General features: G+C 38.6%; 1 protein-coding gene across 2 annotated transcripts in view; it reads right to left on the bottom strand.

The window, feature by feature from the left end:
* Positions 1–278: 278 nt before the first annotated feature.
* The window catches only part of TRIM36 (tripartite motif containing 36), a 31,423-nt gene continuing 9,919 nt past the window's right edge, over positions 279–21,782 (bottom strand). For both annotated transcript variants that reach the window (XM_043470636.1, XM_043470637.1), the window contains 8 exons: positions 20,998–21,323; positions 18,467–18,613; positions 14,258–14,353; positions 10,835–11,088; positions 10,482–10,606; positions 6,740–7,030; positions 3,282–3,579; positions 279–1,426 (listed from right to left, as the gene is read on the bottom strand). In XM_043470636.1, the coding sequence (XP_043326571.1) occupies positions 1,072–1,426; positions 3,282–3,579; positions 6,740–7,030; positions 10,482–10,606; positions 10,835–11,088; positions 14,258–14,353; positions 18,467–18,613; positions 20,998–21,323 (1,892 nt within the window). In that variant the 3' untranslated portion in view covers positions 279–1,071. The remainder of the gene's footprint in view (positions 1,427–3,281; positions 3,580–6,739; positions 7,031–10,481; positions 10,607–10,834; positions 11,089–14,257; positions 14,354–18,466; positions 18,614–20,997; positions 21,324–21,782) is intronic.

The raw sequence follows: 21,782 nt of genomic DNA on the forward strand, positions 1-21,782 counted from the left end.
CAATCATTATGATTTCAGTTATTATTTCTAAACAAATCTATCCTTTTATTTCCTTATATAATAAATGCTTATTACCAATGAGCCACAGAAAATGCCATACAACTGACCAGATAGTTATTTCACATTTTATAATATATTTAATGACACTGAAAATATATTGTGAACTTTTCAAACATGTAAACATAAACCAGGACAATCTGATATGTAATATTTGTGTCCCTAAATGAAAATTACAAAACACAAAAAGCAAAAGAATGACATCATTATTGTCACTAGTATTTATGAAAAATAAATATTTTATATAAGCTCAAATATGCTCACAGAGTAAAAAGAAAAAAAATTGAAGAAAAAAATTTCCCAGAAAGTCATATGAAGTGAAAAGCTTCATGTGTTAGCCAAGAATCCTGTGTTTCCCGCAAGAAACCGTGTTTCTTACACATGCAAGTATGGGCATTACTAGCCAAGAAAACTCTTTAAAATGTCCTTACAGTCAGTGGTCTCAGAAAAAAACAAACAGTAGTATTCATTTTCTAGGCAATATATTCTTAAATACATAATTTTCCATTTAAATATACTACTATTTCTATGGCCGTTTTTGTTTTATCTATCTATACCTTTGTTTTCCTATTAAAAACAAATGCACAACACCATGCTTAGTACTACTTTCTATCCATAAGGCATTTAAAAAATATCTTCTCTGAGGACATAAACATGATACAAAAATGAAAAACCAAACACAAAGCAAGAGTAATAAATACTTTTGTATCCCTTCCCCCCACCCCAAAACAAGGAATGTCTTAAGTGTCAGCAACACAAGCTGATACACATAAATTAGATTTCCTGCGCATAAAAAAGAGCCCAGTCACCCATCTCAGTGTGAACTGGGAAAGCACGTCTTCCCGGCATTTGTGAAAGGCAGAAAGGCTGCTTAGGTTTTCTGTGTTTGAAGAAGAAACACACAAAAATAAGTGTGGTGACACAACACTTAGATGATATGTATTAGTTACAGAGGTTAACACCAAGGCATCACTCTGCTCCCATTTTCACCCTAGACCACACCAGATGGGCAGACTACATGCTCTCCTGGTAGCCGAGGTACTTGGCTGTGATGGACTCTTCGAGCTGGACACCCCCGCTGCCCATCAGGGCAAAGGCCGGGTACATGGCATGCGAGCAGTCCACCTGTCGCTCATACAGGCATTTCATGTGGTCCACGTCGTAGAAGGCCACTCTGCCCTTATCACAGTCCAGGAGGACTCCTATACTTGTTGGCATGGGAAGGACTCTGTTTTCAGGTTCATTAGAAGAAGTCGGTGACTTGGGAATGAAAAATTTCTTCATACCTATAGTGACTAACGTAAAGGGTTGTGAAGAATCAAAACAGGTGTCCTCACTTCCGCTGTCGTGCCCACTGTCCTGCTCGTATCTGAAACACAACAGAGACAGACAAAGCAGTCTTATCTGTATCATCACCCCGAGGCCTTCATTTTCACCAGATAATATACACTGAGTTAAATTAAAATCAATTGTAACTGCTTTTACATCAAAACCTTTCTGTTAAACCATAATCAATTAGAAACTAAGGACTACACAATGTCACTTAGAATTACACCAAGACTCAGACCCAAATTCTGTCATAAAGTATCATCCATTTTTACCTATATATATAAATAGATGAGAAGTTATAAATAATTAGTAATTTTGGCCTATCAAAAATAAAGCAGGGGGGAATGAAATGGAAGGGACTTGACAAATATTGAATATTTATAGCATAAAATCATATATAAGAAAACAGAAACCAACACAGATCCCCTAATCCAAAGAATTTATCAGACTAAGTAAAATAAATGGGCACTACAAAATAAAGCAGGAGAAAAAAGCATGTTTCATTCTCCCGCTAAGAACTGTTACTTCCTGGTTGGGATTTTCTACATGGTTCTATGATGCAAGCAAGTATCATGAAGAGTTTTATTCTCCTCTGATTATAAAACAGTAACACCTTAAAGAAAATTTTGATACAAAGTTCCTTCCATTTTTTCCCTATGCAGTGTGCTTCTTATATTAGTACATTTGTGAACATACTACATCAACCATTTTAATCAGGTCTTTTCACTTCTAGTATTTCCCATGTTATAAACTTTTTTTAACATTTGTTAATAATTTACCAAGTAGACATGTCACTATGTTTAATTAACTATTTCCGTATTTCAATTTTCACTATTATTTCAATTTCTCATCTTAGGGCAACAAGTTTTTCCTATCACTCAGATTGTTACTCTGGCATTTCTGGAGACACAAGTGATCAAAATGATCTGTCTGGACTAGCTCACACTACATCGTGTAACAAAACTAAACTGTACAGAACATTAAATAGTCACTCTCAAGAAACTGAAATTTGCCATGGGAACATGTTTACCGTGATCAAATTTTTAACATACTTATTGGACGGTTTAAAGAAATTGTATCCATTTAGCACCAATTGTGGCAGAAGGCAATGGCACCGCATTCCAGTACTCTTGCCTGGAAAACCCCATGGACGGAGGAGCCTGGTAGGCTGCAGTCCATGGGGTCGCTAAGAGTCAGACACGACTGAGCAACTTCACTTTCACTTTTCACTTTCATGCATTGGAGAAGGAAATGGCAACCCACTCCAGTGTTCTTGCCTGGAGAATCCCAGGGACAGGGGAGCCTGGTGGGCTGCCGTCTACGGAGTCGCACAGAGTCGGACACAACTGAAGCGACTTAGCAGCAGCAGCACCAATTGTGAAATATGGCATTTAGAGGCAAAGGGAATGGCAACCCACTCCGGTACTCTTGCCTGGTGAATCCCATGGAACAAGGAGTCTGGAGGGCTACAGTCCATGGGGTCGCAAAGAGTCGGACACGACTGAGTGACTAAAATAAATAGAAAACATTATTTATGCAATTTTATTTATAATTAAGACAACTGATATGAAAGCCTTTGAATATTCTAAATTGCGAAGCTATACCATAATCAAGAGGTGTACCCAAAAAAGACTTGTTTCCTCACAGCATTAGAATTTAACTGCTAAAGCTCATTAGTCACTGTGTGAATACAAGACGACGTGACATCTTTTCTTAGCCAGCTACATAAGCACAGCCAAAACATCTGAATCTAAGAAAGGCATACTCTATAAATACTAAATACTCTAAATGCAGTCAGTAAATCCAAGTCCACTTTCAGGCTTGCCTTGCTAAACGAGGTTTACATTTTACAGAATTAAAGAATTATCAAGATCTAGACCAATAAAAGAATCTACCTTGGACTAACTGCGTCCCGGGGAGACCGGAGCCATTCTTGCAGTTTGTCACTGGAAGCGACACCTGCTTTCACCAGGTACGAATACGGCTCCACACGGAAGGCCCAGAAGTGCTTCCCTTTAGTAATCCCAACATCTCCAATGATGTAGTCTAAGCTGGTGTAATAACCCACTTGGATCCGCTCCGCAGCAAGCAGGAGGTTAAATCCAGCTCTGCTTTCCACACGGTCTCTCTTCAAGTTCAGCAGGAGGTGTTCATTATTGTAGCCACACTTTTCATCAAACAGGAAGCTGAAAACTGCAAACAGAGCTTAAAATTAGCCTGCAAATTATTTATTAGCATTTCTACACTCTATGGCTAAATTTAACAGGTTTTCAAGTAGAAATTACTAAAAAGAGATAGGAGGAAGGATGTTATTATACCCTACTCACAAACCAAAACCCCAACTTAGAAATGATTTCCAGCAAATTCTCTATACCTGAAAATTTTCAGAAATTTCAAAGTGGAAGAAACATTTTCAGTGTAGGAGAAATTTATGAATGTAGCTCCTTGGAATAGATACAGCGAACCTAAACACCTAAACACCTTATACTATTGAATCTCTTCTTTTTTATCCCTAAAATAAGGGGCTGTATATTTTCAAAAACATCCGCATGTTTTCTTAAAATTTATTCCAAATTTTATCTTTAAGTTAGTCACAGTCGTGTCCGACTCTTTGCAATTCCATGGACTGCGGCCTGTCCCACTCCTCTGTCCATGGAATTCTCCAGGCAAGAATGCTGGAGAGGGTTGCCATTTCCTTCTTCAGGGGCTATTCCTGACCCGGGGATCAAACCCAGGTCTCCTGCATTGCAGCCAGATTCTTTCCCAACCAAGCCACTAGGGAAGCCCAAATTTTATAAATACGGAAAATATTAGCAATTTTAATAAAGTCTTCTCCTTACCAGTCAAGATGGCAGGCACAAGAAACTGTTTTGCTTTAAAAAAAAAAAAAAAAAAGCACAGGCTTTGGGTTCAGAGACACCTGGGTTTGAATTCCTGGCTCAAACATTTAACTGGAGCTTAACCTAAACTTTAATTTCCTCAACTGCAGAATGGAGACAACACTACTCTCGTAAGCCTATCAACTTAAACCCATTAAGCCTAACATTCGTTGCGGCTAGCCCAGAAAGTGGAAACATCCCAAATGCCCGTCAACAGATGAATGCACAAAGAAAATGCGGTGTCAACTTCAAACTGGCACTTGCCACTGGCACTTGCCATCTATCCCTGCGAGGATTAAAGCACGTGCTGCTGCAGCTGCTGGTTTTCAACACCCGAGAGGAGTTCAGGGCGGAGGGCAGAAACGAGGCCCTCTGTGCAGGGGGCGGGCGGGGCGGGCGGACTGGTAGGACTGCTCTATTTTCAGGAGCCTAGTTTATGAGCCCAGTTCTTGTTATCGCCTCCTATCTAAAAAAGCACTAAAATCCTTCACGGTGACGACTGCTCCTTGTGACTAGCAGAAACTTTCTGAAAAAAAAAAAAAATGTGCTTGATTGCACGGACTCTCCCTTCACCAAAATCACACATATACTGACCTTCCCCTCTGCCTCTTTGGAGCAGTTTCTCAGAGCTATCTGAGCGGCTGCTTTCCCAGACTGCAGTCCTCATTTTGCCCCCAATAACACGCTCACATTAGGCTTTTTTTTTTTTCAACTTGACAGTGGGATATACATACAATGGCATATACCATTCAGCCTAAAAAAGTTAGGAAATTCTGATACGTGCCACAACATGGAAGACCCTTGAAAATAAGCCAGTCACAAAAGGATTATGCAAATCCATTCACACAAGAGGTACTCAGAATAGGCAGATTCATAGAGGCAGAGGCAGAGTAGAGGTTGCCAGACTCTGGAGGAAGGGTGAGTGGGGGCGTTACTGTGTAATGGATGCAGTATTGATTTGGAAAAATGAAAAAGTTCCAGAGACTATAATGATGGGTGCACAGAATGTACTTAATGCCATTGATGCATCCAGTTAAAAATAGCTAAAATGGCAAATTTTAACACTCAGTCATATCTGACTCTTTGCGATCCCATTGCCTGTAGCCCGCCAGGCTCCTCTGTCCATGGGGATTCTCCAGGCAAGAATACTGGAGTGGGTTGCCATGTTGCTAACAAGCTAAAACCATTTTCCATGAGTGAGATCTGACCAGTCTTCCCGGTAATGCCTATTGTCCTGGCATGACAATTCACGCTTGCTTTCAATCTCAAATGTCTCCCAGTTTGCAAAATAAATTTAGAAGGTCACCCTATTCATATGGCTTCTCCCAGAGAAACAGAAGACAGCTTTTAATGTTCCCCCTCCTCCACCCCCTCCACTTTGTCCCTAAAAACAGCAGCTACTTTCAGGTTTCCTTTTTCTTGCGCTTTCAGTCAGACTAGAAAATAAAGCGGAAACTGCATAAACCATAAAATATTTACTTAATACTTGTAAATGCACCCTAAAACTCTCTTTTGGATATTATTAAAATTCAAGAAAAATAATTTTAGCCTACCTTGTGCATTTGGTTGTTGTTGTTGTTTTCTCTTAATTAGCTACAATATACATGAAAAACAGAGGGAACAGCACACCCTGGACAACATGGCAAGGAAGGGCAGAGTGCACAAAATACGGGTACATAAGCCACGAAAGATGGACAGGAGCAGCAGGGTCTAAAACCCAAGTGAAGGACTGCCTAAGGCAAGGACCAACGGGGCAAAGTGATTCCTGGTCACCAGGATGAGCACAACTTTGCTGCTATACGTCCCTTATCCATGGAAACACTGTAGTGAACACCAAGTAACCTGTACGTCGTTCTCATTCTATAAAAATGTACAGGCCGGGTTTAAGTAGTATCAGTGGTTACCAAGTTGGACAGGAGAGGCAGTGCTGGGTAGAAGGAGCTTTTAGTATAGAGGGAAGGGGAAGGAGGACTATCCATGTGGCTTTAATATGTGCCTTCCATCCCCATGGGCTGTTAATCACTGGGTTAGAAAAGCCAGATAAGTCAGAATTAGGTTAACTAAAATTATACTTCATGTTATTATACCAATAAATTTCTAAAATATCTACCCAGATCCTATGCTAATAGAGATCTCTATAAACTGATTAAAAAAATAGAATTATACTATTTAAAACTTGTAAGGTAGCATTTACACTATTTTAATTCCAAATTAATTACCCTACACATTCATATGTCATGTTATTCTGTATCTGTTATCAGTTAGAAGTCTAATCCTATTCTCAGCCTACATGGTGAAATTCAAGTAGTCATTCTATTTCTAAATCCTAGCTGGATATAGAATCTACTTTTCTAGAATCTTTTACAAATGAAAGGTGGCTTTAATGTAGGTCTGCACAGACACATCAGCAGGTTTATTTTTTATCATGGTCTCTTCCAACTGTATGCTTTTCTTATTCCCAGTATTCACACTACCTGGAGCTGGAGGAGTATGAAGAATCAGTTCTCTGCTGCAAGGACTGCAGATGGAACCCTTGTAGGCTCTTACTCTGAAAGCATAGTTACAATTACTCTCAAGATCGGAAATAACTTTACTTGTGCCACACACTTCTATCTCATTCCAAGACAACATTTCTTCATCTCGATTAATCTTGCGATATTCAAGGACATAGCTATCAGCTTTATCCTTTTCTGGATGGTACCAGCTTATCAAAGCATTGTTATAAACTTTGCTCTGTTCCTCATTGATCTCTGGCACATCTACACCTGAAAAAAATTATAAAACAGAAAACAACATTAAACTATTATTTCAGAACCTTTATTTTTTCCTCAGTAAAAATAATTTATTGACAGAAACTAAAGGATTTCTCTGTTGTCCAAGAACTTTCTATATTTATAATAAGGTGTATAAGCAAAAGAATAATTCCTGCAAATACAACAACATGGATAGGCTCTGAGGACAGGCTCAATGAAGCAAAGAGGACACAGAAAGACCAATACTGATGTCATGATTCCACTTATGTGAGGTGTCTACAACAGCCAAATTCATGACCTCAAAGACTGGAATGGTGGTTACCAGGGGCTGAGGGGCAGGGAGAAATGTGTACTTATTAATAGACAGGCATAACGTTTCAGTTAAGCAAGATGAATAAGCTCTAGAGATCTGCTGTACACCCTGTGACTACAGACAACAAAACCACATTCTATACTAAAAATTTTTAAGAGGGTGGATCTCAGGACAGGTTTTATCACAGTAAAATTTTAAAAGAAAAGTAATAAAAAAAATAGAGATGTTTAAAGTGTATATTTATGTTTAAAACTGAAAGGGGAAAGAAGAATGAAAAATAAAACAAAATTAGTAAAACCATTTTAGCTTTCCATATTAATTCTAAAATGTCATAAAACAAAATTTTTGACCATATACCCTTCAATGCCCATCTACTGAAATAACCCTGGACATGAAATTTCTAACTTCTGTCCTCTTCTAAGTTATTTTAGTAAGTGTTTTAAAATATAAGTTTGGTTAGTATAATAATAAATGTCAAAATACTATATAATTTCCTTTCATATTATCTTTCTCAGAATTGCAAAGCAATTTAAAATGACTTTTTCTTGGCATTAACAAGCTACATATTTTTGTAAGAAAATCAGAAACTACATAAAACACACACATACACACACAAGTAACTCAAAGATTATCACTACAATAATTTTGTATAGCTCCTGCCAATATTTTTCTTCCAGTGGCATTCCACTATAGCAATACTTAACTGTTTTCAGAAACATGTTTCTAATTTTTCACTAAAAATACAATGATTAAAATTTCACAGCTAAATATTTGTGTGTATTCATAATCTTTTCCATAGAATAAATTCCAAACAGCTTAACTGCTTTGGTCATATGGTAAAAATAAGCTGTAATGGTTATACATGCACATGCACACATAAACACACACACATTTATATCAAATCACAGAGAAACACATGAAATGAAAAGCAGAAGTCTCCCTTATCCTCCAGCTGTGTACGAGCAATGGACAGCGTAAGTTTGTCTGTGTCTGTCTTTATGCAGCCAAGGGATCTAAAAAATCATCCAAACTACATTCTACAGTTAAAAAAAAAAAAATTATCATGACTGGTATGCCTCACCCTACACCTCTTCCTTTTCTTTTTTTAAAACCACAGCTTACAAAAAAAATGTTCATGCAGGAAACAGTGAGGAGAGCACGCCGCAGGCGGAAGCTGGGTGACCACCGCACATCCTGGCCCACAGGTTTCCCTGGTTCTTCGTTATGCACTGGCAGAGCCTGAGATTACCCAACCTCAATCTCCTCTTTCCAAAGACAGTTTTGGGACCCCCCTCCCACGCCCCCGTCAGAGGAGGAAGGACCTTGTACTCCTAAGTAAACAAACAATAACATGATATATAAAAAACAATTCAAGTATACATTTTGGAAAAAGAGAATAGATAAGAAAGGTATATAGCCAATAGGAGATTCAGGCACTGATTGGAAGAGAAAGATGGTCACAGTAACAATCCTTCAGTGTTTAACTTTTTAACAAGACATATTTCCTTTGACTAAATACAGATCTACACATCTGTATCTACACAATAACTAAGCTTATACTTTTCCAAGGGCTTCCCTTGTGGCTCAGCTGGTAAAGGATCCGCCTGCAATGCAGGAGACCCCGGTTCGATTCCTGGGTCAGGAAGGTCCCCTGGAGAAGCGACAGGCTACCCACTCCATATTCTTGGGCTTCCCTGGTGGCTCAGATGGTAAAGAATCTGCCTGCAATGCAGGAGACCTGGGTTGGGAAGATCCCCTGGAGGAGGGCATGGCAACCCACTCCTGTATTCTTGCCTGGAGAATCCCATGGACAGAGGAGCCTGGCGGGCTGCAGACCGTGGGGTTGCAAAGAGTCAGACACGACTGAGCAACTAAGGACACACACACAGATACTTTTCCCAAGACTGGTGAACAGTTGTTCACCACGACTAGAAGAGAAATCTGAAGGAGATGAACAAGGTGAGGAGAAAAAAGGAACGGACTGCCTCCCTACTGGTGAGCAGAACACAACACAAGCAGACACTAGGGACTGAAGCATGTGCCCTAAAATGCACATGCCGAGGTTCTAGCCCCTAGTATTGACACCTCAGAATGTGCCTTGATTTGGAGAGAGGGCTTTTAAAGAAGTACCACAGTTAAAATCAGGTCACTAAGGTGGACCTAGTCCAATACAACTGATATGACTGGAATCCTTATAAGATGAAATCTGGATGCAGATAAGTATAGAGGGCAGACCGTGTGAGAATAAGAAGACGCCATCTGCACTTCAAGGAGAGAGGCGTCAGAAGAAACCAGCCCTGCCCCACAGCTTCATCTCAGCCTTCTAGGCTCCAGAATCTAAGAAAACAAATTTCTGGGTTTAAATCACCCAATCAGTGGTGTTTCGTTTCAGCAGCTCTAGCAACTCATATAGCTCGTAAATACTTAAACATCTTAGAGTCACCTTTAACCTGGAGATACCATTTCCAGGCTTCTGCCCTAGGGAAACTCGTACACAGGCACAGAGAAACACTGACAAAGATGTTTGATAGAGCTGTTTACAATAGATAAAAAACAGGAACAGACTGTCGCTCAGTAGGAAAGTTATTTATATAATGGAGTATTAAAGCTAAAATACAGTTGTAAACCAGAACTTCATATATTAACAAATATTAATCCTAAACTTAATTTCTCAAAAAAGCAATTTACCAAAAAAGACACATACAGTGTGATGCCATTCACACAATATTTAAAAACATACAAACCAATAGAACCTAGCTTTGGGGCATAAAAACATGGTTATAAAAAAATAAATGGCATACGATTTTAGGATAGGGAGGTCTGGGCAACTGAGTTGCTGCTTTATAATGTCAAGCTGAAGAGAATTTGTGTATATTCTGTTGTTGTTTAGTTGCTAAGTCGAGTCCAACTAGTTGCAACCCCCGTAACTGTAGCTCGCCAGGCTCCTCTGTCCATGGGATTTCCCAGGCAAGAATACTGGAGTAGGTTGCCATTTCCTTCTCCAGGGGATCTTCCCAACCCAGGGATCAAATCTGCATCTCCTATACTGGCTGGCGGATTCTTTAGCACTGAACCAGGAAAGCCCATGTGTCGTCTACACAGTGTGAATTCCAACCAAAAAAGCGAAGGTATGCTGATATTAAAACTTACCACTTGAGAAAAAAGATAATTCTCCAAGAAGTTCTGTTTGTTTAGATGTGTTAACAACATAGTCTTCAAAAGAAGTTTGAGCCGCAGGTCTAAAGCTCTTCAAAGATTCTGTAGCTTTCTGTATTCTAGAGACAGATATAAAATGTTTTATATAAAAATGATTCTTTAAAAAGGCAAATCAGACTAAATATCTGCAATGAGATTAACAAAAGAGAGCTTCACTCAACATTTGCTTAAGAGTGAAGCAAGAAGTACTGCACATAACAGCATTCCGAAGCCATCAGAGCTACAGCTGAAACTCCGAGCAGTGTTTAATGACGCTGCTAGAGAGACTGTCAGTTCAAAGCAAATACCTGACGTGGAGCTGCTTTGCCGTCTGGACAAAGCAAGACTGGTCCGTCTCCTTCAGCACTTCCTGAGCGTACCCCACGAGCCCATTGTTCTCCAGCAGCCCCTGGTACTCTTCCATTTGAGTCTGAAATTTGTCTAATCTTAGTTTCTTAGAAGCATCAATTGCCTTCAAAACAGATGATTTCCTCTCTTCTAGGATTTCAAAGAGCTTTTCAAAATGTGTAATTGCATCTTCTTTAGCCCGCTCTCCATTACACTATTGTAAAACAAGCAAAGCATTAGCTCATCTGCTAAATCCAAATGTCTTTTCATGAAGGAGTCAAAATTCAGTGCAACAAACCCAAAGCCTGGAAGGAAGATTTCGTCTGATGCCTTGAAGCTGTCAGAACAATAGCCTGACACCAAATACACTTAGTGAGGGGTGATCAGCAACTTTCAGACATGGTTTGTAATTTTATAATAACTGTATTTCCTTAAGCTTTCAGTCTCTAAAGTCCAGCAATAAACAATGTATTCAATGAAATAAAAAGCAATGTTCAATTTGTATATGAAGGAACTTAGGCAGAAATTATCTGATTTAACCGAGGACACAGGAAAAAAAAATTCTGCAGTTATCTATTCATTTCTAATTCAAGAAATTTAATTCTTTCTACCATATTCCAATTTTTAAAAAAGGTAAACCACAGATATAAAACCGAAAAAAATTACATTACTAAAATATAAAATTGTAACTTTTCTCTTCAAATTAGTATTAGTGATATATTGGGTTGTCCAACAAGTTCATTTGGGTTTTTCTGTAATATCTTATGCAAAAATCCAAACGAACTTTTCAGACAACCCAGTAACTATAAATAAATTGTAATTTAATTAATACTGATTTAATTACATGTTATGCAAATTAACTTCTTTATTCTTGTTTTTCTGTTCTGAAAACTAGGGATAAGAGAGACCATGTAGGCTTTTCTGAAGATTGAGAAAGATTACTTATTAATACATAAATGCATACCTCAAGGTCTCATATTTTCACTATATACACAGCTGTTCCACTACTTTGGCATAAAATGATCCTCTCTAGAGTGCTTATGGAACATTTTGGATGTCCAGAAAATCAGAGACTGACTTGACTTTGGAGATAAGACTAGCAAAGCACTTACAAGCACTTAAACACTCATAGCAGCAGCCAACAGTAGAGTCTTCGAGAAAACTCTTAAAAGCTGACAATATATGGCACAAGGGCCCTGCACATTTTCCAGTGGCTTCTGGCCAACATTTATAATGAAAGGAAATTTTTTCCAGATTTCCTTCTCTTGTTGTCTAATGCCAACAGCCAAGTTTTTAAAGGGGGGGATGGGAGGAGAGAAAGAAGGTGATGACATTCTGGTAGTTTTTCAGGGACATATCACATTAAATTCAGAAATATCATTATACATAGGTAAAGAGAAGACTGTTTCCAGCAAAGTATAATTATAGATAAAAAGACAGTGTCACAATCTTCACTGAGAATGGAGATAAATTTTCTAGTACAGAAGACTCTTACTGATAACCCTACAAATACAACTTAGGTCAAAGGTACAAGAAACATTAAATAATTTCTCCAGGATCTCAAGGAGTCAGTGCCTACATGAATGCTTAATGCCTGAATTCCTCAGTTTTCAAGCTACTGGATGACAAACTCAAAAATAAGCACTGGATTTCCTTATCTCAGCAGTGAAGGCAGGACTTCCCTGGTGGTACAGTAGATAAGAATCCGCCTGGCAGTGCAGGGGACGCGGGTTCGATCCCTAGTCTAGGAAGAATCCATATGCCGTGGGGGGACTGAGCTCATGCGCAACAACTACTGAAGCCCGCACGCCCTAGAGCCTGCGCTCCGCAACAAGAGGAGTCACTGCGATGGGAAGCCCCTGCCCTGCACCCAAGAGGAGCCCGGCCCGCCGCAGCTCGAGACAGTCTGCACAGCGATGAAGACCCAGAGCAGCCAAAAAATACGGTTTAAAAAATAAAGGCGAATGACTGAGAAAACTAGGAAAGACAAACCTAAAATGACGACAGATACAATCTCTGAAGACCTACTGTCTAGGTGATAATGTGCTATGTGTTCGGGGATTACAGTAAACTGTGAAGAGTTTGTCAGTCAGACACAAATATGAAAAACAAAACCCTACCTTTTAAATTACACATAAAACCAACTTACTTAGGATGGCGAAAGCAATCAGTGAACATGAGAAAATATTAAAAACTAAAGCAATACTGGTAATGTGCTATTCACCTAATTTTTCAATAATTTAACCCACTTTTAGAAAGTATTCGTTTTAATACATAAGTCTCATGCTACTCAGAATATTCTTATATTTAATTTAAACTTTTCAAGGGATCAAGAGTAAACGACCTTCAATTTATTTCAAATAAAGAAAAGAAACAGGGATCAAAGTCAGTGAAGAATATTTAGAATTTTAAAATAACCTAATTCTATCCTCTTTTGCTATATTTTTAAAATGCTATCAATTTTTCCAATTTTTTACTGAAATATAATATGCAAAGAGAAAAATGTACACGTAAGTGTAAGGATCACAGTCTTTGTGAACACACCCATGTGACTAGCATTCAGATTAAGTAATACCGCCAGCATCCCAGAAGCTACCCCATATACTCTTTCCAGGCGCTGACCCTCCACCTCTTCAACAACTCCTACCCTGAACAACACAGCCTAGTTCCGCCTTTCTTAGCCTCACACAGCAGGTACTCCTTGTGTCCGGCATCTTCCTTTCAATGTTAGTGCAGGATTTATCTACATTATTGCCCGCAGTTGTAGATAATTCATTCACCATTGCTATTTATATTCTACTGTTGATGGGCTTTTGAGCGCATTCCATTTTGTGGCTATTACAAATAATACAGCTACAAGCATCCTTTTCATATTTTTTTTTTGCAGCTATGAACATTCTAATACATATCTTTTGGGGAACATATGACAGGTATGTATTTAAGAATATCTGGGAAATTTAAATAAACCTAGTCCTATTAACATACAATACATTTTTCAAATGCAATTTGTTAGTTTTGTAAAAAAAAAAAAAACAATAGATAATTGTGAAAGCCATTATTTCCCTCATGTTGCCACTTCCGAGACATATCTCAAAAAAAAAAAAAAGATAGGTCTCAAAAGCAGCAACGTACGGAAAATGTTTTCATGTGTGTTTCAGTATCATCTAATCACTACCTCTCTCAGCACTGGTCACACAGCTTATATTTGCTTTCCTAGTGCCAGAAAAGCGGGGGTGAAAATCTGACACAACTCTGTACTCCCAGCTCATAAAATACCCTTAGGATTTTATGAAGGAATAAACGAACATCTAGATGAATAAAGGAAAAATATGCAAACCTCTCCTCTGAAATATAAAAAAAAAAAAAAGAAAAATATCACTTACCTCTGTTTCTTTCATCAACAAGTTTAGCTCAGAAATTTGACTCTTCACCTGGCTCTCCTTGCCAATAAGGTAATCAATATCCTTTGAAAGCTTCTCCTGTTAGAACATATTAGAAACACAAATAAGTAGAAAGAGAAGTGTAACAGAGGGCTTGCAGAATTTTTCTTAACACAGCGTCTTCCTCTCTCAACTACAGTGATTACTGTCATTAACCCAGGGTAAACAGTCGCTGGCTTTAAGCACACAGGCCCAAAGATACAAGAGCAATTAGAAGCAGGTCACCTAAAAACAAACAAAAAGAACAAGGTAGTGATGCTAAGATCCATCAAAAGGTCCGAATCTACACACTACATTTTGGCTGGCTCATCATTACTCCCAGAATGATTCCTCACGAAGCTTCAAAGCAAACAGAAGAGTGGCAATCCAAAGAGTTTTTCTTCCATCAGATTTTACAACACACTCACAAACACTCACACACCCCACACACAACAGGAAAAACAACAAAGAACCTTTCAAAATAATCTTCATGGTCCGTCCCAGCCTAGGTATTCATCAAACAGTCACAGATACACAATAAGGAAAATGCAGATGTATACACTATAGGTGACCTTCACAGCTTACTGGACAACTTGTTTATAAAGCAGCCATTTGGGCACTGGTATAGTTTACCATGGAGACGGTCACAGGTTTTGCTGAGATCACTAGCACAGCCCACAGAACACAGTACGCCTAAAATGTATTTTTAAACAAACAATAATACCCTGAAGCGCCATGGGCTAAAAAATTGTGACAGACAACGTATTCTGAGTCTGAGCAAGACTAAGAAAAGTCAGGAAACACCTCGCAAGCTGTAGTCCTGACACAAGATCTGGGCATTCCTGGTCATAACTGGGGACCAAGGGTTGAAAAGGGTTATTAAGGAGCAGGGCAGAGAATTAAAGCTTTAGGAATTAAAGAAGTGAATCTCCTTCCTATATCATCATCTTTTTTTTTCACTTATACCATGTTACAGGGTAAGAGAAAGTGTATAGAAATCAAAGTAACAGGTCTCTCTGGCAGGACCCACCTTTACAACTCTCTGGGACACCCAGGATCAGACCCAGTGAGTTTCCCTCATGGCTCGCTAGTGGGACAGAGGAAAGGCCTGTTAGGTGGAGGAACAAGATTTCTGAGGAATCAAGGCAGGATGGGACCAAGAAGGAAACTGCAGGATGTTAAGGATCAGAAGAGACATTAAAATCTTGTATCTTAATACAGCATTTTACAGATGAGGAAACCAAAGCTGAACACAAACATCACGCATAAGAAGCTGAGCTAGAAACTTGGTCATGCACACTAACCACGCTGCCACCCGCAGAGAGGCGCTGCCTCCGCACCAAGCTGCGAGGAGGACGACAGCTTCTCCAGGACCCCACCCCTGCCTGGCCCATGTTAGGACCAAACCCACCGGGCGTGAGTGCTGGCACTCTTTTCAGCAAAGCAACAAAGAAAGGAATTTGGACAATTAAACTGAATTGGACTTAGCTCCGAAACAGATGATGTTAGCAGGGCTAAACAGGCTAGAGGGGGAGAGAGGACAGAATTCAGAAACACAGTCCGAGGTCTGAGGGGTTCCAGTGAGCTGTGATGCTGAGAGCAAGTCTGCAGCCCACAGCAGCCTTTACCCGAGATGGCTCCAGTCTTCTGAGTCCCCTTAAACCTGGGCAGTCTGTGTTAAGACTAGATCTGTTTTAACCAAGAATCAGGGGTGCATTTATTCATAAGCCTCCAAAAAGTACATGCACCAGACACTGATCCTAGACACTCTACCCAGGAAGCTCATCTCATCTGGGGAGCAGGTTGAAATCCCTTAGTTCTACTAAGACCCCAGCTCTCCAGGAACTGATGAGAGGCTAAATTCTCGAGGACCCCACAGTTGCTCAAACCTAGCTTCGTTCTTAAATGCTGGTGAGTACCAATCTCCTGAGAGTCCATGAGGACACAGACGCCCAAGCTCCTTGAAGGAGGTCAAGACTGGCCTCTGTAACTTTACCAAGTGTCCCAGGAGACTCTCAGGCCCACCAGTGTGAGTAATCTCCCCCTGCAACACTCCAGCGAGCAAAACTGAGATGATGTCATAAACCTGTCACCTAGATCATGAAGCCCTCTGAAGTAAAACCTAAAACCAAGTAAGAAGGACGATCTTAGGAGATCTTCTTGCTATTTTTAGCCAACCTAAATCATTTTATCCTTACTAAAAAGTGAATAAACTGAAAACTCCATAGGGAGTCTATTTTTTCTAAAGTCTGAAACATAAATGAGAGAATTAACAACAGAATGCAAAGGCTAACTTAGGTGTATATTATTGCCAAAGACTAATTCCAGGTAACAGAAAAAAAATTTTTTTGGACAACTTGTGCAATATTCATCCAGTAAGAAACAAACAAACAAGAAGCCAAAGGTAAAATTAGCAAACAGAGGTATTGCCACTGTGAGGCACAAGAGAGAAACAAAGACAGGATTTACTCCCTCACTTGAAACAACTAACAGAACAAATGGAACAGATCTCAAGACGCTGGACATCAAGAAACAAAAAGCAGTGACCTTGAGGGATGCGAAACAAGATGAGCCTATGGTGAAAGTGTTAGTCGCTCAGTCGTGTCCGAGACTTTGCGACCCTATGGACTATAGCCCACCAGGCTCCTCTGTCCATAGGATTCTCCAGGCAAGAAAACTGGAGCGGGTTGCCATTTCCTTCTCCAGGGGATCTTCCTGACCCAGGGATGGAACCTGGGTCTCCTGCATTGCAAGAGGATTCTTTACCATCTGAGCCACAAGGGAATATGGTGACCCCAGCTTATTGTCTGGAGAACTTTCCAGACCTGATGCAGAGAGTTCAATCTAGGCTCAGGATCTCCTGTGAGAAGGGGAGATAGAGCTGAGAGTCTGGCAAAGCCAGAGGTTATAGACTGTAACACCTAAGAGCAGATGGCCACAAAAAAAAAGAACTCCAGAGATTTACCAAGGGCCTCTCTTCTTTATTCACAAGAGCTTTGATCAATTCGTGTGTGTGACACAGGCTGGGGAAAATATCACCCAGAAGAATTGAAAGGAATAATTTCAGAGCTCACACAAGTTGAGAACAGTGCCTATTCCCCACCAGTCAGACTAAAAGAAAAACATCAAAACCCTCGAAATTCATAGGGCCTTGGGAAGAGTAAACAAACAGCCTAACTTTAATAGTCAGATAAAATTAGCCCTAGACCAAAATGCTGTTCTGTCCTGTCTAACAAAGCTTAACACTAAGACCCAAAAGGAACAAACTGTTTCCAAGTAAATTAATCATACACCAGAAGAAAACTCTCAAAGAACTGTAGGAATACAAAAACATCCAGTGCTCAACAAGGTAAGCTTTGCAATACCCGGCAGCCAATCAAAAGTTGCCAGGCTTGCAAGGCAGGAGGGGAATCCAACTCAAAATGATGAGAAAAATCAGTTGAAATTGATCTACAAATGACACAGGTTAACAGAATTAGGTAAACAAAGGTGGACAATAAACAAAACCTGTAACCCACATGTTCAAGAGGTCAGGCTGAGCATGACAGATCCATAAAACACAAAACATGAAACTGTAGGTAGATATGCAAACTAGATACAGGGCAAAAAACACATAATGTATTGTTAAAGGAGACAATAATGTAAATGGGTGGTAGATTTATAAATGAATGAATTCCTTTTTTAAAAGGAAAAAAGAATGAAACAAAAAAACCCAAATTTAAAAGTATTAAGAGGGCCATGTACAATGTTAATAGACAGCAAGTAACTCAGGTTTAGCCAGAATCCACAGAACAGACAAAAAAGTTTATACCTATTCTACTGGCAAGCAGCAAGAATCAAGCGTCTTAAAAAAGCTAGTACCCTTCAAAGCGCTGTCACACCTGTAACCACACTCAAGGTCATGGCGCTGGGCTCACACCGTGATGGACCATAATGAAGCGTCCTCTGTCCCTCTCAGCACTCAGGCTTTAGAACGGGCACATTACAAGGACGAAGAACTGCCTGGTCACATATACTAACCACCTAACATTAGCAGATCATTAAGGAATGCTTCAGACTGCTAACTCATTTCAGTAAAACAGATCACACAGTCTGCCATGATTTCATACAGAAAAAAAAGTTAAAGGTCTAAAGTTACAAAGAGTCAAAATTTAGCTCTAAAATCAGCTCTACCTTTAAGGTTTTGTAGGCACTGCTCATGGTGGTTACGCGGTGATTGGAATGGTTACCGCCCAACTTGCAGAGGTGACAGACTGGCCTCCTGCATAATTCACAGTACATGTTTATCCTCTCCGTTTCATGCTCTGGGCACATCAAAATCTACAGAATGAAGGATAAAAGTGGGATTAAGGGTCCTCACAGCTTATGTGGCACTCAAAAGGTGTCAGGTGATTGGATAAAGTACCAAAACACAAGGATTTGCATTATAAAATCACTAACAAGCCATGTAAAGTAATAAAAACGTAAAAAGAAATAAAAGCATTTGGTCCATTGTATGAAAATTCTCTACATTAGAACTGTTGTTCAATTTAAGGGTTCAAATGGCCAACTATGTAAATGTTATTTCCCCTAAACTTAGTGCTAAGAAGTTGAAAATTCCTTTCCTATCAGATTTAAGCAAAATGCTTAAACAAGCTAGAAAGGTCCTCTGACCACAATGACTAGGCAATTATTCATGATTATGATAAATGTTTATAAAGTATTAAAACAAACAACTATGAGAACCTATAGCTTCATTATCCTCACAAGAAATCTGTTACTAAGGAACTTGGAACACTTCATAAGGTTCCAACTGTTTGCTTTTAAATATTGGTTACCCACATACTGAACAAATTTAGAACTGTGCTTTCCTGATTTTAGCTTCTATCTTTTTATTTATTCCATAAACTATCATCATAGTTAAACGGAATTTTATATAATACAGCTGTTTTCATTTGGAAGAAAAGGATTGTTTTAATCAAAAAGCTGTTAATTATTCCAAAAGATAATATTTTAAGCAGCTACAACTGGTCTGATAGCTTAGAAATATTTTTTTAATTCTAATACAAAAAGTCCTAATATGTAGCTCCAGGAAAAAAAATGGAAAAGATTTCAAATTTTTAAGCATATCCAGGTTCCTACATTCTCAAAGCCATTACAATTAGAATATAAAGCTTGGCTTCCTGCAAGGAATGCAAGAACTCAAAATTACAAGTAAATTACAAGTAAATATTCTATAGGATAAGAGACATCTTTTTAGAATTTTACTATAGTGAATAACACTTGGAGGGAAAAAACATTTCTCCTCAGTATAACTTATTCATATTTCTCTTATCAATCTCACATTTGTAAATACAACAAGACTGTAATTTATACTAAAAAATGGTCAATTTTCTGAAATTAACTCCTAAAAACTAAAGCCCAACATACTTAATAATTATAGGTTCCTTCATGATAGAATAGTAGTAATCAATTTAATTAATATTTTAAAAGACACATCAAACACTAGGTTGAAGTCATAAATTTTTAAAAATCTATGACCTTGAGCATTTAAGAGGAGCTAAGGAATATAACAGCGAATTTTAAAGTATTTAATAAATCTATTGCCACACTGGCATACTTTGAGACAGAAGTCATTTTAAAAAGCATAAGCACAGACTGTTCTTGTTTTAATCCACCAGTCAGTCCCACAGCATTTAATATGAAATGAGAAATATTCAGCTCAGTTTCAAGATAACTCTGAAGATTGTCTTTTTTTTTTCCATTTTTCTATGGAAATGTCTTATGCTCAGTGTCTTATGTTTAAGAACATAAATAGAATTCATACTCACACAAGTTACTAGGTTTAGGGGAATGAGAACATCAATCAAAAGAATCAATTACATGTTTTAAATCTATATAAATCAGAAAGCAGTATTAAGTGAAGATATCAAAAACACATCCTGCTTTTGAATCACATAGTAGGGTAAATTGCAATACATAGAATCCTTTTTTTAAAAAAAGAGTAATATTTATTTATTTACATGGAAGAATAATAAAATAAATCACAATGTATCCTTTATCTAGCTTCAACAATTACCAATTTAGAGACAACTTTGTTTCATCTAAAACTTCATTCATGAAGTTCCTTTGTTCATTATTACAGAAACTACCTGAATATTTAAGAAATGCAAATCCCACTTCAGATACTATATAACCATTAAGTCATAAGCTTCAAACTATTAGGCTGTAATTACTCTTATTTATTCGTGGTACAATTTAGGTAACTAAAAATGTCAGAATGTTGCCCAACCACTCCTTTTAGACAATGACAGGCTTGTCATATTAAAGGACAAAAGCTTCTTAACTTTAACCATCTCAGTCTTAAGACTATAGAGAGTATATGTGACATAACCTTTCCTCTATTTCTCAGTTATCATTACAAATATTCATGTGTTGTACATCATGGTGTTTTAACAGAGTGAGCCTTCTAAGCTCTGGGGATGTTTAGCAACACACTAAATAACTCCAACTATAAGGCCTTCATTTCTCCTCTCAGCTTTTAAAATTGTTTTCCTTCTGTCAGGTTCTAGACTTGGTATAACTTATCTCATCACATTGTTTACTACACCGCTGCTGCTGCTAAGTCGTTTCAGCCGTGTCCGACTCTGTGCAACCCCACAGACGGCAGCCCACCAGGCTCCCCCGTCCCTGGGATCCGCTAACTTCACAGAAACCTCACTTACCTTGGGTCTAAAGTTCGTAGTTGGGCCCACATACTCATGCTGCGCTTTTACGGTACCCCAAGGATGATAAATTTTGAAGCATTCATTGCAGTAGCTTGCACTGCAGTCCATGCAACTTTTTGTGGATTCCTGAGGCGGTGGCTTACAAAGGTCACACATAATGGCTGTGGCTGCCCTGGCTGCCTGCCGATATCTTTCAACAATAGTTTCCAAAGTGAAATTTCGAAACAGACCATTGATTCCCCGCTCTCCAAGATCCACATCATGCTCACAGCCAGGGCAAGGAAAAGTGGTTGTCCTAGGGGTCAGTGAATTGCGCTTCCAGCCTGTGTAATTAATAAGTTCTTGTTCAGTTACATAGGTAGGAAAATGAATAGAATTTAAAAAAGAGAGTCATGTTTTGCAAAGATATGTATCTATATATATATTCCAAAAGTGGTACATATAAATCAGTTCATGTACTGGAAATTCTTTTTTTTTAATGGTTTTATATATAAAAGATAAGCCCAAGCTGCTAAGTTATCAAATCAAAGATGAAAGAAATTATTCTATAGTAAATCCCATATAAATGCCATATTAAATCAGATATGTGGACAAAGCATACAATACTACACAGGATCAAGATCTTTTGAAAGTATACAATTATATAAAAATGGTTATTTTCATACATCATACCCAAAGGAATGTGGCTTGCATTTAAATGAAAATATCCTTGGCTGATTGATAGGAACTGAGTTTATACAAAAAAGGGCAGGAGCCCTTAACCCAGGCAGGGTCCATGGATT

This window comes from Cervus canadensis, chromosome 6, assembly GCF_019320065.1.
Source record: "Cervus canadensis isolate Bull #8, Minnesota chromosome 6, ASM1932006v1, whole genome shotgun sequence".
In the NCBI taxonomy this organism is placed as follows: domain Eukaryota; kingdom Metazoa; phylum Chordata; class Mammalia; order Artiodactyla; family Cervidae; genus Cervus; species Cervus canadensis.